The sequence below is a fragment of the Schistocerca piceifrons genome, chromosome 11 (assembly GCF_021461385.2).
Source record: "Schistocerca piceifrons isolate TAMUIC-IGC-003096 chromosome 11, iqSchPice1.1, whole genome shotgun sequence".
Taxonomy (NCBI): domain Eukaryota; kingdom Metazoa; phylum Arthropoda; class Insecta; order Orthoptera; family Acrididae; genus Schistocerca; species Schistocerca piceifrons.
Genome location: NC_060148.1, coordinates 53,134,294 through 53,147,948, shown reverse-complemented (window position 1 = coordinate 53,147,948; position 13,655 = coordinate 53,134,294). Strand labels below are relative to the sequence as shown.

The window sequence follows — 13,655 nt, the reverse complement described above, 5'->3', positions numbered from 1 at the left end:
ACGCGTGGCAACATTCACACGATACTGCTGAAACATTTTCCGTATATGGGTAGGAAGTTGATATATTTCTGTAAAAATGCCACTGTAATTTGGACTAAGTGCAATTTAGTAAGTAACAAATGTACCAGTCACTGGCGAATAGCTGTCACTGCCAAAAATCGGGTACTTGTCAAAGCATACAGACACTTATATAATAATTACAGCCACATAAAAGCAAAAAGTCATGCCACTTATATCAGGCCTCACCAACCTGTGGCACACTAGCAAACACACACCAACCACACTTGTGCCTAGCACTCTCGACTGCCGAGTGGAAGGGTGAATGGGTGAATCGGAACGGGAAGGCCGAAGATGGTCGCAGGCGTTCCAGCCATGCTCCCGACTAGCACTCCAGTGTGGTGATGGGAGGTTGTGTGGGTGAGGAGGAAAAGGAAGGTAACTGCCACACTCCCACAGTGCTCGGAGTTCAGAGAGGTACGGAAAGAGGAAAGCTGCAGCCAGACAATTTCACGTAACAATGTTAAGTACATTCACTTGCTATATTACCATCCCACAATTAATACTATTTTTTCAGCTTTCTCTTTTACAAACACAATACATAAATGTGTACACACAAACTCCAGATTGTTCTTAAAGCTGTACTCAATCATGTTATTCAACTTTTAATTCACACAAACTGTAACAGCACAAGTAATGTTTTATTTATTTTTTCATAGAAACAGTGGACATAAAGAAATATTCAAAATTTATTATCCACGAAAACTGCTTGACTCTAAAATAGAACTACCCTTAATTGTTTGTATTAGGAGTGTCACACGTTATTTAAAAATCCTCCTTCCTTCTTTCTATTCAACATCTTTTCTGGAAGCTGTATTTAGAAGTCAGTACTATTCAAAATTACTGTAATCATAAGAATTCTAGAATGTTAAATCCTTAAAAAGTAATCATTTTGAAAATACAAAACTGTAATTTTACTACTAAAATAAAATGTGAGCTACTAAAATATTTATATCAGAAAATTTGAGTTTACAGAAAATTCTTGGCAGCCTTACATGAATCCCAAGTGTAAGGCTGCACATACAATATTCCACTCATAGAAGTAGAACCAACTGATTTTATTGCCTTAAAGGTATTTAACCAATTGTTAATCAAAATAATGGCACATAATGTAAATATATTAAAAGCCACTCCAGTCTTATGTTGAAATTTCAAAAATTTTGCATTTTAATGTTTTCTGATGACTGTCGTACACCTGTCTACCTAGGTGCTGTGGATGATGCAACAAACAGTCTAGGTTGCACCTTGATTGGGAAGGTATTCTGATACCACAGAATCATGCTGCTCATCTCACCACTGCAAAAAAAATTATGAGACAAATTACAAAATAAGTAATTTATTGAGATCATTCTAAGTTCCATACCAGGGAAGTGATTGCCATTAATACCGTGTCACTATGTATCATTTGTGATAATATAAGTGCTGAAATACAGCAGTAATGTTTTAAACTGGTAGATCTGTAGTCAACAAAAACCATTAATTTATTTTACTTTTTTTACAATAAAATAAGAAAATATCATGGAATATTTCTCTGTTTCTCACACAAACTCATTCTTGGTATCAGATGTTGCAAAGTTTACTGTAGAATACTTGCACTTAAGAACTGGCAACATCGTCAATTGGTTTTTCTGTTTTGCAACTGATTAACATGGCTGGTCTTCAGGTGAGAAAGCACGAGATATATCAGCCAAGGTCTTTATTCTTTCGAATACGACAATATTTTTCAACTGTTTTGTTCCAGAGTAAAAGTTTACAATAGTTATTTGAGAGGCAAGAATATGGGACACTTCGATCATTCTGTGTTCAAAAATCTTTCTTACATGCACTGCAACAATGCTTCAGCACCATCTTTAAAATCAGAGAATTCAGTTGCATACGCTGGAATTACATGAAAGGGTTTACAGCTTTAACTGACTCAAGAACAATCTAGCCAGCTTTAGTTTAGTCTTTTGTGCCAGCCATGAAGGAAAAATTCACAATCAGTCCGCGCCATATGATCATTAAATAACGTTTGTCAAGTCAGTTTCTGCAGAGCTGCTGTCATATTCAGTCAGTCAGCGCAGAACTACTGTACAGCACTTTCAAATGTTTAGAATCATTTGTGTAAATTTCTAATCCAATATTTATTGATTGTGGATAATGTATTATTGCCACTTGTTGAACATTCACAGACTCCTCGAAGTCTGTGTAGTTTACCAATGATGTGTAACAAATTTGGGGTACAATCCACACTATAGCTGTCCAATAAATTTGGAAAGTGATGTCAGATATGTTTAACATCTGCGAGGGGCGCTGTATAAATAATGCAACTAGTTTTTTCTGGGCGCACATTGGTTGTTTCTACGATTTTAATACATCATATTATTCCACACTCTTATGGCTACAGAACATTATTTTTCCAAAATTATAACCGATAAATGAATCAACCTTACACCACCTTATTGGGAGGGCCTTACGTACGTACGACGATGTCCTTCTGGTCGACATCAAAGCCAATATCTTGCTGCATCAATAACCGCCACATCAGCCGTGCACTGTTTCCCGTGGAGTGCACCCTGCGTTGGGCCAAAAGAAAGGTATGTCTGAAAGTGCGAGATCTGGGCTAGATTGTTGGATGACTAAGAACAGTCCACAGATTTTTTGTGAGCTCCTCTCAGGTGCACGGACTTGTGCAAGGCCTCGCATTGTCACAGAGAGGAAGTAGTTTCTTTGCATTCCTATGGCGACGAACACATCGAGGGCATTTCTCCAATTTCCTGAGGGTGCCACAAAACACTTCAGAGTTTATCGTTGCACAATGAGAGAGGGCATCGAACAGAATAACCCCTTCAGAATCCCAGGAGACTGTCACCAAGACTTTACCGGCTGAGGGTGTGGACTGGAACATTTTCTTTGGGGAGAGGTGTTGAGGTGTGATTTCAGTAATAAACCCACGTTACATCTCATGTAACGATGTTTGACAAAAAAATTGTCACAAGCCGCCTCGTAACATGTAAGCAATTCCACAGAGAAGGTCCTTCATTGCTCTGAACAGTTCTCTCTCAGGCGGTGAGGAACTGCCCAACTGGTGGACGAATATGTCAAGCACTACCGACAAATGTATAGTTGTGCTGTGGGTGTGATCCGTCAATCATCTTAAATGAGAGTGTCTGCACATTCTAACACTACACGGTTCGCACTGTGTGCTGTCGGCTGGCCGGACAGGTTAGTGCGACCTTGCTGCGATGGTGACATGCCTTGCCCTACGTCTCACCGCAAAGTGCCGACAAATGTCTGCAGTGCTCTGGTTTTCTGCCAAAGGACACCGAACGACAGCTCTCCGCTCTGAATGGACCTCCACTATGTCTGCCATTTTAAAGGTTGTGTATAGTGCTGCCACCTATCACAACTTCAAAAACTATAGCGATTGAAGCAGGAATATCCCATGTCATCTCTTAACAAATTCCCCATTTTTTTTCAATCAAAAAACTGACCAAGGAAAAAAAGGGGGTGGGGGAGATGTTTCATTGCTTGTGAAACACCACCCCCACTTTGATAGTGTTGTGTTAGGTCACTTAAGAATGACTTTAACCTCCCAGCAATCAACATCTGGATATTTGAAGAGGAACATCGTGTGCACTTTACCAAATTGCCAGAAAACAAATGTACACTGAACATGCAAACCAATATTGGGATTGCATTACACTGTTTGTCAAATAACAGACTGTGCAATGAAGTCTGACTTGCACTTGAGAATGCATATTAAAATGGAAGGATTATTTTTCACATTGTACTATCCTCTCATCCAAACCCGCAAGTCTCACGAAATTAGCCACTTAGTATATACAACGCATAAAATTTCGTAAGCACATTTGACTAAATAAATCTAACAGATAATTTGACAAGAGGCAGAGGAAAACACTCACCACAGAGATGGGAGGAACTATCGACGCCGAAGCTTGCTGCAACGGCGCTGAGGCTGCAGTGGGCAACCCCGGCTTCTCCTGCGACACCAGCGCCGGAGGTGTCGGTGCCGACGGCGGTTTCCTCCTGGGAGAAGCCGCTGACGGTGGGCCGGTAACACCGGTAACTGTAGAGCCGGAGCCCGGAGCAGTTCCGGCTGACGAACCCTTCAGTGCTGGGAAGTGCTCACGGCGGTGCACTACCTCAACAGCCGGTGCGTCGGTGCGTGCACTCACTACGGGGGTGCCGCCGACGTCTTGCAACTCCTGCGACGAGACCAGTTTGCATCATTCGACTGTACTCTAAGCCCATTCTTGCATTTTTATTATTCACTTCGAACTGACGTTTCAGCTTTATCAGTTCCGAGCAATTGTGAAATAATTGTGTTGTACATATTTTTGGAGAAAGCTCTAATTATTTGGTACCTTCTTTGTGAATTGCATTAAAACACACGTGATGTAGGACACGGCATTCCCACATACCTACTGAGCTCCATCTTTACTCTCGGTCATTCCATGTCTCGCAGACCAGAGATTCCTGCTTCACAATTCCTGAACCTACTGAAATGTTATGGAAGGTTTCCACAATGTCTGGGATGAGCATTTACAATGTTTTAGCTAGAGATCTCCTTCGGCTTCATTTCTACAGCCTCTCGTGGACAGAGGTCCCACGTTTTCATCACCTACATGCATGCGGTACTGTGAAAGGTACTCTTAGCTTGTAAGCCCCTGCTTATGTATGCTTAAACAACTGTTTGTGCTGAATTACACTACTGATGGTATTTTTAAATGTATACGGTGACAACTGTATTTTTCAAAACTAGCAGAAAATTCATTGTTCAACTTGCAGAGACCATGTTCAACTAGCCATAAATTACATTTTTATGGAAGATTCAGCCAAGAATTGGTATCATATCCTGCTATTTTCTTGGACTTTTTGTACAGGAGCCTCAATCCTTTCCTATCAAAATATGTGAACCTGCCAATTACATTAGAACATTGTGGATCCCATATTTTGGTAGTTTAGTGGCCCACATGTCAACTCTATGTTCTTTAATCTTTTTTGTCTTGCTGTGTCTAGAAAGAGTAGTCTTTATGCTTCCGAAGTTATAGAGTTCAATTTTTGACAAATGCCTCCCAATGTCCGAAAAACATCACTCAAATTTATTACCTTCATACACGCTGCTTTTTGCTCGAATATGACATTAAAGAGTCAACAGAAAATAAGTTCCGAGGAAACTGCTTCTATGTCCTTAAAAACATAAGTGCAGTTATGTACAAATCAATTTAAAGCAATAAGCAGCAATAAAATGAATGAAAATCTAGACCCAGCCTACCGCGGCCAGGTGGTGGGGGGCACACCGCAGGTATAAAGGGACTGGCATCCGCAAAGTCTCGGCACTTCGCCAGAAGATGATGAGTATGTCACTCGTCGAAACGTCGCAGTTTGAAGACACCGCCACCCGGCTGGAAGCCCGAGAACTCTTAGCCAGCTGTATACGCCGGGAAAGCATACATATACATTCACAAAATCCACAAAGTTAGAACATTAAACACACTGTACAACTGGGATAACTATTCTCCACTTCAGACCAAATTAATTGCGGATACTGGCTTCTTTACGTTCTTAATAATCACACTGGCTTTCTGATGTCTATGGTGCTTTTATGGTTTTACCCATGTGTTGCTCTGGAACCCAGTATATTTACTAAATGGTCAGTGGAAAGAACAGGGAGGGGGTGAGGGTGTATAAAGCTGACTAAGACTGGAATTTATTCACCTGCTTGAAATGCATTAATTACAAATTCAGCAGCATCATTGGAAACACTGCTTACTCTGATCCTGTCCAGACCAACAGGATTGAAGAGGTGATTTTTCTTGTCTCAGCATTTTTTTAGGGTGCAAGAACAACTAGTGAGTTAAAAAAACGACTAATCAACAACTCCAATTGACATAAGAGAAGATAGCTAAAAACAGGGACACGGAGAAAAGTCTATAAAATACACCACAGAGGAACGGAGGCCCAGAACCAAAACTTAAATGGCCTTCGCCATATCGCTACGACGGGAAAAATTAAATCGCGGTCGACAGCGTGCATGTCGTTTGCTAAAACGGCCGACAAGTCTCACAGCAAATCCGAGTGGGAATGTAAAGGTTAAAAAAAGGTTATTCCGTCAGGAAATGGCAGACAGTTAAAACTCGGGTGCAATGTGTAAAAAGTGGTAGAGGAGCACCACTTGGCAAATGGCGATAGCTATGAAGACAGTACTCAGTAGGCAACCTAGTTAAAATGACTTCCTCATGGTGGGAGGGCTAAGAGGAGGTCGTCCAAGCCACCGGCTTCATAACCTGGAGCTTACTCCCTTTAAGTGAGGACCAGTAGTGATGCCAAAGTGGCACCACCACCTCCCGACAGATGGCAACACAAAGATAAGAACTACTGAGCTGAGGTACAAGGACTGCAGCCTCGGCAGCAACCTCGTTCAGGAACTCGCATAAACATCACCGTGGCTCCACGAAGAGTGAACAAGTGAAAAGTTTTTCTGGACCTGTCGCACTAAGAGATTGTCGGTGTACCTGTGTCGCCGGATATACTCTGTGGCCTGATACAGGATGAACAGCTCTGCTGTAAATACTGAGCAGTGTGCCAGCCGGAAGCCAATACCGAAAAACGTCGGTGCCAATGATAAAAGCACACACGACACCACGGTCCGTCCGAGAGCCGTTAGTGTACGCAAAGGTATTATCGCAAAGTTCCGTGCGAAGGTCACGAAACTGAAGGCACTCGAGCGAGGCCTCAAAGTGTGTAGCCTTCAGCAAACTTTCCTTCCTGATCAAACTTAATTTGTTCTATTTGTTGCTGTGTAACAAAAAAGGATGATGCTCGAAACATTGACATTGCTTAACTTGAACCAATCGAGAGGCATCAATATTTGGTTATCTAAGGGCCTCTGCAAACTAGGACGAGCTGCCAATCTTTTCCCTGTTCCTTTAATTGCATCACAAGGAGATTTTCCACGGATGGTTCCAAGGAAATTCCACTCAGAATAGATGCTGAAGTTATTTTCATGCAGACATAAACTGATAACATTTTTGAAATTCTTGTCCTAAACAGCAGATTCAATACTAAAGTAGTAATTATGCTTGATTTCTCCTATTATCATCCTTCAAATATGAATCAACTTCATTATGAATGAATGACCTGCAATGATACCATGGTAAAGGCAGTCGTTAATGATGTAGATGTATAGTAGTTCTTTATCATCGAGGTAAACTACAAACGGAAGCAGTGTGGCACGAGTGTTCTCCCAATGAAACACTAAGAGCATCTTGAATGACAAAAGTTCTTACCCCATCAAAACTACCACTTCAACACCTGCAAGTTTTTCTTTCAGTTGCTGTGACACGAAATGGTGGCCTGTCAGGACTCTGTTTCAAATCACAAAATCACTATCAACTACATAAGGAACCAACTATAATATTTACTCAGAATCCGAACAAGACAGTATCAGCAATTTACTCAGTCTGTAGTGGAGAATTATTACAGTCTTAAGAGTCTTTATGAAGTTTCAACTTCCTGAATTTTCATTTCTTTTACTGCTGCTTACTGCGCAGTTGATTTGCACACAATTATACTCATATTTTTAAGGACATAAAATTAGTTTTCACTTAAATTATTTTTTGTTCATTCACGACCCACTCGAGCGCGTACACTGTAAATGAAAAGTAGTGGCTTGGAACAATGTTAGTGTTGATATAGTGTCTGGACTTTCTGGTATGTTTGAGGGATGTTTCAGCACTAAGCAGACGTGGGTCAAAAATTAAATTATATAGCTTCTAGATATACCAAGATGATTAAGATTGAAGAACATCCGGTTGAGATGTGGGCCCCTAAAGCTACCCAAAATTGAACATTTTCATGAAACTTGCAGGTGTGTATATTCTGACAGACAACTGAAGCTACCGTACAAAAAGCACAAGACGACATGCCTGTAATACCAATTGTTGGCTGCATCTGTTCATAAAATCATGATTTCTAGCTCTCCAAGTGGCACACTGAATTTTCTGCAGTTCTTGAAGTTCAGCTGCCACAAAATGTATTAAAAATCTAATAAGTACCATATTCCAATTCAGTACTATAAGTTGTTCAAATACACAAAAACAGTGGCTTTTAATTTAAGGAGTACCTTTCATAAAAGTTATGGCATGCATGTAGGTGGTGCAAATTTCCAGCTGTTGTCTGAGAGGCTGGAGAAATGGAACCAAAGGAAGTATTGAGATGAAACTTTGTATGTAACTATCAAAGGGATTGTTGTACCCAATTCATAAATTTCATTGGATTCGAAAATGGTCTTTGGAAGGATGTACCAAGATGAAACACTATACGTATCCATCAACGACACCTTGCACCCAATCCACAAATTTCATCATATTTGGAAATGACTGATTGGGTATTATAGCTAAATCTGGTCCAGTTGACATGAAATAAGTCTGGTGTAAACAGCTATAGGTACCAAAAGACGGTTTTTTTAGCACAATATTGTACACAGTGGAACATGAAATGCTATTATATGATTAACACTATTGTTCTTATCAGGATGTTAAAAAAAATGTCTCTTCTTCAGGAATGCTTTCCTTGCCAAAGCCAGCCTACATTTTATATCCTCTCCACTTCGACCTTCGTAAGTCATTTTGCTCTCCCCAAACAGCAAAATTCATTTACTACTTCAAGTGTCATTTCCTAATTTAATTCCCTCAGCATTACTCGATTTTATTTGACTACAAAAATTTGTTAACATCGAGTATAGATTTAAATGTCAGGAAGTCGTTTCTGAAAGTATTTGTATGGAAGTGAAATGTGGATGACAAATAGTTTAGACAAGAAGAGAATAGAAGCTTTCGAAATGTGGTGCTATAGAAGAATGCTGAAGATTAGATGGGTAGATCACATAACTAATGAGGAGGTATTGAATAGAATTGGGGAGAAGAGGAGCTTGTGGCACAACTTGACTAGAAGAAGGGATTGGTTGGTAGGACATGTTCTGAGACATCGAAGGATCACCAATTTAGTATTGGAGGGCAGCGTGGAGGGTAAAAATCGAAGAGGGAGACCATGAGATGAATACACTAAGCAGATTCAGAAGGATGTAGGCTGCAGTAGGTACTGGGAGATGATGAAGCTTGCACAGGATAGAGTAGCATGGAGAGCTGCATCAAACCAGTCTCAGGACTGAAGACAACAACAACAACAACGACAACGACAACGACAACGACGACGACGACGACGACGACAACGACGACGACAACGACGACAACGACGACGACAACGACGACGACGACGACAACGACAACGACAACGACAACGACGTTCCATTATCCTCATTTTGCTTTTGTTGATGTTCATCATATATTCTCCTTTCAAGATGCTGTCCATTCCACTCAGCTGCTCTTCCAAGATGATACAAAAAATTATTTTAATGTCGATGAAATTGCTCTCTTTTTTAACTGGTTACAAAAAAATACCTTACGTTTTAAGGTGAGAAATGCGATGGTGGGAAATGCAGACAGACCTGAAAAATTATCTCCTTTGGTAACTGGTAAATTTGAGAAGCCGAAGTGTTTCAACAATGTGCGAAATCTGCCACTAATTATGAATTCAATAGCACCACATGTATGAGCAGTTCCGTCTTCACATCAACCATGCATGTACTGGAAGCTAAAATGGGAGCAAAAAATGGGAAAACAATGCTGCTAGCTGACAGATGTCAAGCACACCCTCAATCTGCAGCCCAGGATTATTAAGTTTGTTCCTATCTCCTAATGTTTGTCAGAAGCCCAGATCACGTAAGAAACAGATTCACCGTCCATACGGCGGAACAGGCAACCATAAAAATAGTTTTCCCATCGGTCAACAGATGTTGCAGGCGATGCTACAATGTTAAATGACCTGTCCATGTCGCGGAATTGGCAACGCTGTATCTTCGGTGACGAATGACGCTGATTTGCGTTCGGCTAGAGCGCTGCGTGCGAAATGCATCCGTCACACTGCTGACTGTAGCTCATGATCGGCTGTGGTTTTTCCTGAGTTATCAATCTAAGAATGCAGATTAGCTTCTTTAATTCTACAAACCAAGTTTCTTCCTCAAAATCATATGTGAAATGAAATGAATGACAAGTAACACACAAAGATTTCTCGCGAGTTACCGTTTAAGTGCAGACTGTATTGAAGTCGGATAGGTTTTACACTCGCCTTCCATGCCGTCTATTTCCTCTTTGCTATACAGCTCTTCTGATGCGGATTGAATGGTAAAAAAGATCTCCACGTGCAGGTTAACACTAGAAAGTTTTCAAAATCCGCACTTGGTTATGATGCTAATTAAGGCTGGTCATATTTCACTGACAGTCATTTCAAATTTAAATTCTTTTACTTTGCATGTAACTTATCGTAAATGATATAAGAGTAGCACAAAACGATGAATTTTGAATTGTTATTGAAAGGGGGGGTGCAAACGCGGTAATATACAAGTGAAAGCGTGTTTCTCGAGCATATTTTGGCGGTTGTCAACTCTGAAGAGCCACAGACGGCAAACCATAATTACGTTAAAAATTTACTTTGTACAGTTTAAAGACAACCCGCAAATATTTGCAACAGACGTATGATTTTATCTGCAACACAGTTATTACCAGGGATATCCGCACTCGCGCAGTCCTGTTACTATAAGTAGTGTTGTTATCGAGTGAAAGCTATGTGAGGATCATTAGCGCACAGATAAAAACAAATTAAAATTGGCAGCATCTATAGTTTGCATGCTATGCTCGTTCCCTTCTATTCTCGTCCCTTCATTCCAGTATAAACGCTTGTTCACAAGTATAAACGAATGGCAGTGAACATTGGCGAATTATCTATGAACACTCAATTGCAGCAGTGTTAACGAGGTTTTACACTCGTTCACTTCGTTCGCTCTAGTATGTACCAGGATTTAGAGGGATCGATGACCTAGCAGTTAAATGACGGCTATTATTCATGTATTTCACTGTTGCTATTTCAGCTCTAGAGCCATTTTCAAGTACCAAGGGAAAGGTCTTGTATAGTAATGCTTCTTAAATTGTTTACTAAATGTTACCACACAAGAAGCCTGGAGATACTGACAGGTTTCAGATAGATTATATAATGGTAAGACAGAGATTTAGGAACCAGGTTTTAAATTGTAAGACATTTCCAGGGGCAGACGTGGACTCTGATCACAATCTATTGGTTATGGACTGTAGATTAAAACTGAAGAAACTGCAAAAAGGTGGGAATTTAAGGAGATGGGACCTGGATAAACTGACTAAACCAGAGGTTGTACAGAGTTTCAGGGAGAGCATAAGGGAACAATTGGCAAGAATGGGGGAAAGAAATACAGTAGCAGACGAATGGGTAGCTTTGAGGGATGAAGAGGTGAAGGCAGCAGAGGATCAAGTAGGTAAAAAGACGAGGGCTAGTAGAAATCCTTGGGTAACAGAAGAAATATTGAATTTAATTGATGAAAGGAGAAAATATAAAAATGCAGTAAATGAAGCAGGCAAAAAGGAATACAAACTTCTCGAAAATGAGATTGACAGGAAGTGCAAAATGGCTAAGCAGGGATGGCTAGAGGACAAACGTAAGGATGTAGAGGGTTATCTCACTAGGGGTAAGATGGATACTGCACAAAGGAAAATTAAAGAGACCTTTGGAGATAAGAGAACGACTTGTATGAATATCAAGAGCTCAGATGGAAACCCAGTTCTAAGCAAAGAAGGGAAAGCAGAAAGGTGGAAGGAGTATATAGAGGGTCTATACAAGGGCGATGTACTTGAGGACAATGTTATGGAAGTGGAAGAGGATGTAGATGAAGATGAAATTGGAGATACGATACTGCATGAGAGTTTGACAGAGCACTGGAAAGCCTGAGTCGCAACAAAGCTCCGGGACTAGACAACATTCCATTAGAACTACTGACAGCCTTGGGAGAGGCAGTCCTGACAAAACTCTACCATCTGGTGAGCAAGATGTATGAGACGAAATACCCTCAGACTTCAAGAAGAATATAATAATCCCAATCCCAAAGAAAGTAGGTGTTGACAGATGTGAAAATTACCGAACTATCAGTTTAATAAGTCACAGCTGCAAAATACTAACATGAATTCTATACAGACGAATGGAAAAACTGGTAGAAGCCAACCTCGGGGAGGATCAGTTTGGATTCCGTAGAAATATCGGAACACGTGAGGCAATACTGGCCCTACGACTTATCTTAGAAGCTAGATTAAGGAAAGGCAAACCTACGTTCCTAGCATTTGTAGACTTAGAGAAAGCTTTTGACAATGTTGACTGGAATGCTCTCTTTCAAATTATGAAGGTGGCAGGGATAAAATACAGGGAGCGAAAAGCTATTTACAATTTGTACAGAAACCAGATGGCAGTTATAAGAGTCGAGGGACATGAAAGGGAAGCAGTGGTTGGGAAGGGAGTGAGACAGGGTTGTAGCCTCTCCCCGATGTTATTCAATCTCTATATTGAGCAAGCACTGAAGGAAACAAAAGAAAAATTCGGAGTAGGTATTAAAATTCATGGAGAAGTAATAAAAACTTTCGCCGATGACACTAATTCTGTCAGAGATAGCAAAGGACTTGGAAGAGCAGTTGAACGGAATGGATAGTGTCTTGAAAGGAGGATATAAGATGAACATCAACAAAAGCAAAACAAGGATAATGGAATTTAGTCGAATTAAGTCTGGTGATGCTGAGGGAATTAGATTAGGAAATGAGACAAAGTAGTAAAGGAGTTTTGCTATTTGGGGAGCAAAATAACTGATGATGGTCGAAGTAGAGAGGATATAAAATGTAGACTGGCAATGGCAAGGAAAGGGTTCCTGAAGAAGAGAAATTTGTTAACATCGAGTATAGATTTAAGTGTCAGGAAGTCGTTTCTGAAAGTGTTTGTATGGAGTGTGGCCATGTATGGAAGTGAAACATGGACAATAAATAGTTTGGACAAGAAGAGAATAGAAGCTTTCGAAATGTGGTGCTACAGAAGAATGCTGAAGATTAGATGGGTAGATTACATAACTAATGAGGAAGTACTGAATAGGATAGGGGAGAAGAGAAGTTTGTGGCACAACTTGACTAGAAGAAGGGATCGGTTGGTAGGACATGTTCTGAGGCATCAAGGGATCACCGATTTAATATTGGAGAGCAGTGTGGAGAGTAAAAATCGTAGAGGGAGACCAAGAGATGAATACACTAAGTAGATTCAGAAGGATGTAGATTGCAGTAGGTACTGGGAGATGAAGCTTGCACAAGATGGAGTAGCATGGAGAGCTGCATCAAACCAGTCTCAGGACTGAAGACAACAACAACAACAACAACAACAACAACAACCACACAATGCTTTGCGTTTTGTTATCCATATCTTATATTGGTTTCAGTTTTCACATTTAAAAATTATATGATATGATTATTGTACAGGAAGGGCTGCCACGTTATATCAGAATGTAAGATCGACAAAATCTAGATAGGATCAAATGCTTAGAGCTCTTTATTAATTCTTACTCTTAACTGATTTATTGATTTACCTGCATTTAAAATCCACTCCCGTAACCTTTCTTTATCTTTGACGGGAAATTTGAACAT

General features: G+C 40.3%; 1 protein-coding gene across 12 annotated transcripts in view; it reads right to left on the bottom strand.

Annotated features, from left to right (window-relative positions):
* Positions 1-13,655, bottom strand: part of LOC124720406 (eukaryotic translation initiation factor 4 gamma 1-like) — a 662,434-nt gene that overhangs the window by 161,819 nt on the left and 486,960 nt on the right. For all 12 annotated transcript variants that reach the window (XM_047245746.1, XM_047245748.1, XM_047245747.1 and 9 more), the window contains one exon: positions 3,963-4,265. In XM_047245746.1, the coding sequence (XP_047101702.1) occupies positions 3,963-4,265 (303 nt within the window). The remainder of the gene's footprint in view (positions 1-3,962; positions 4,266-13,655) is intronic.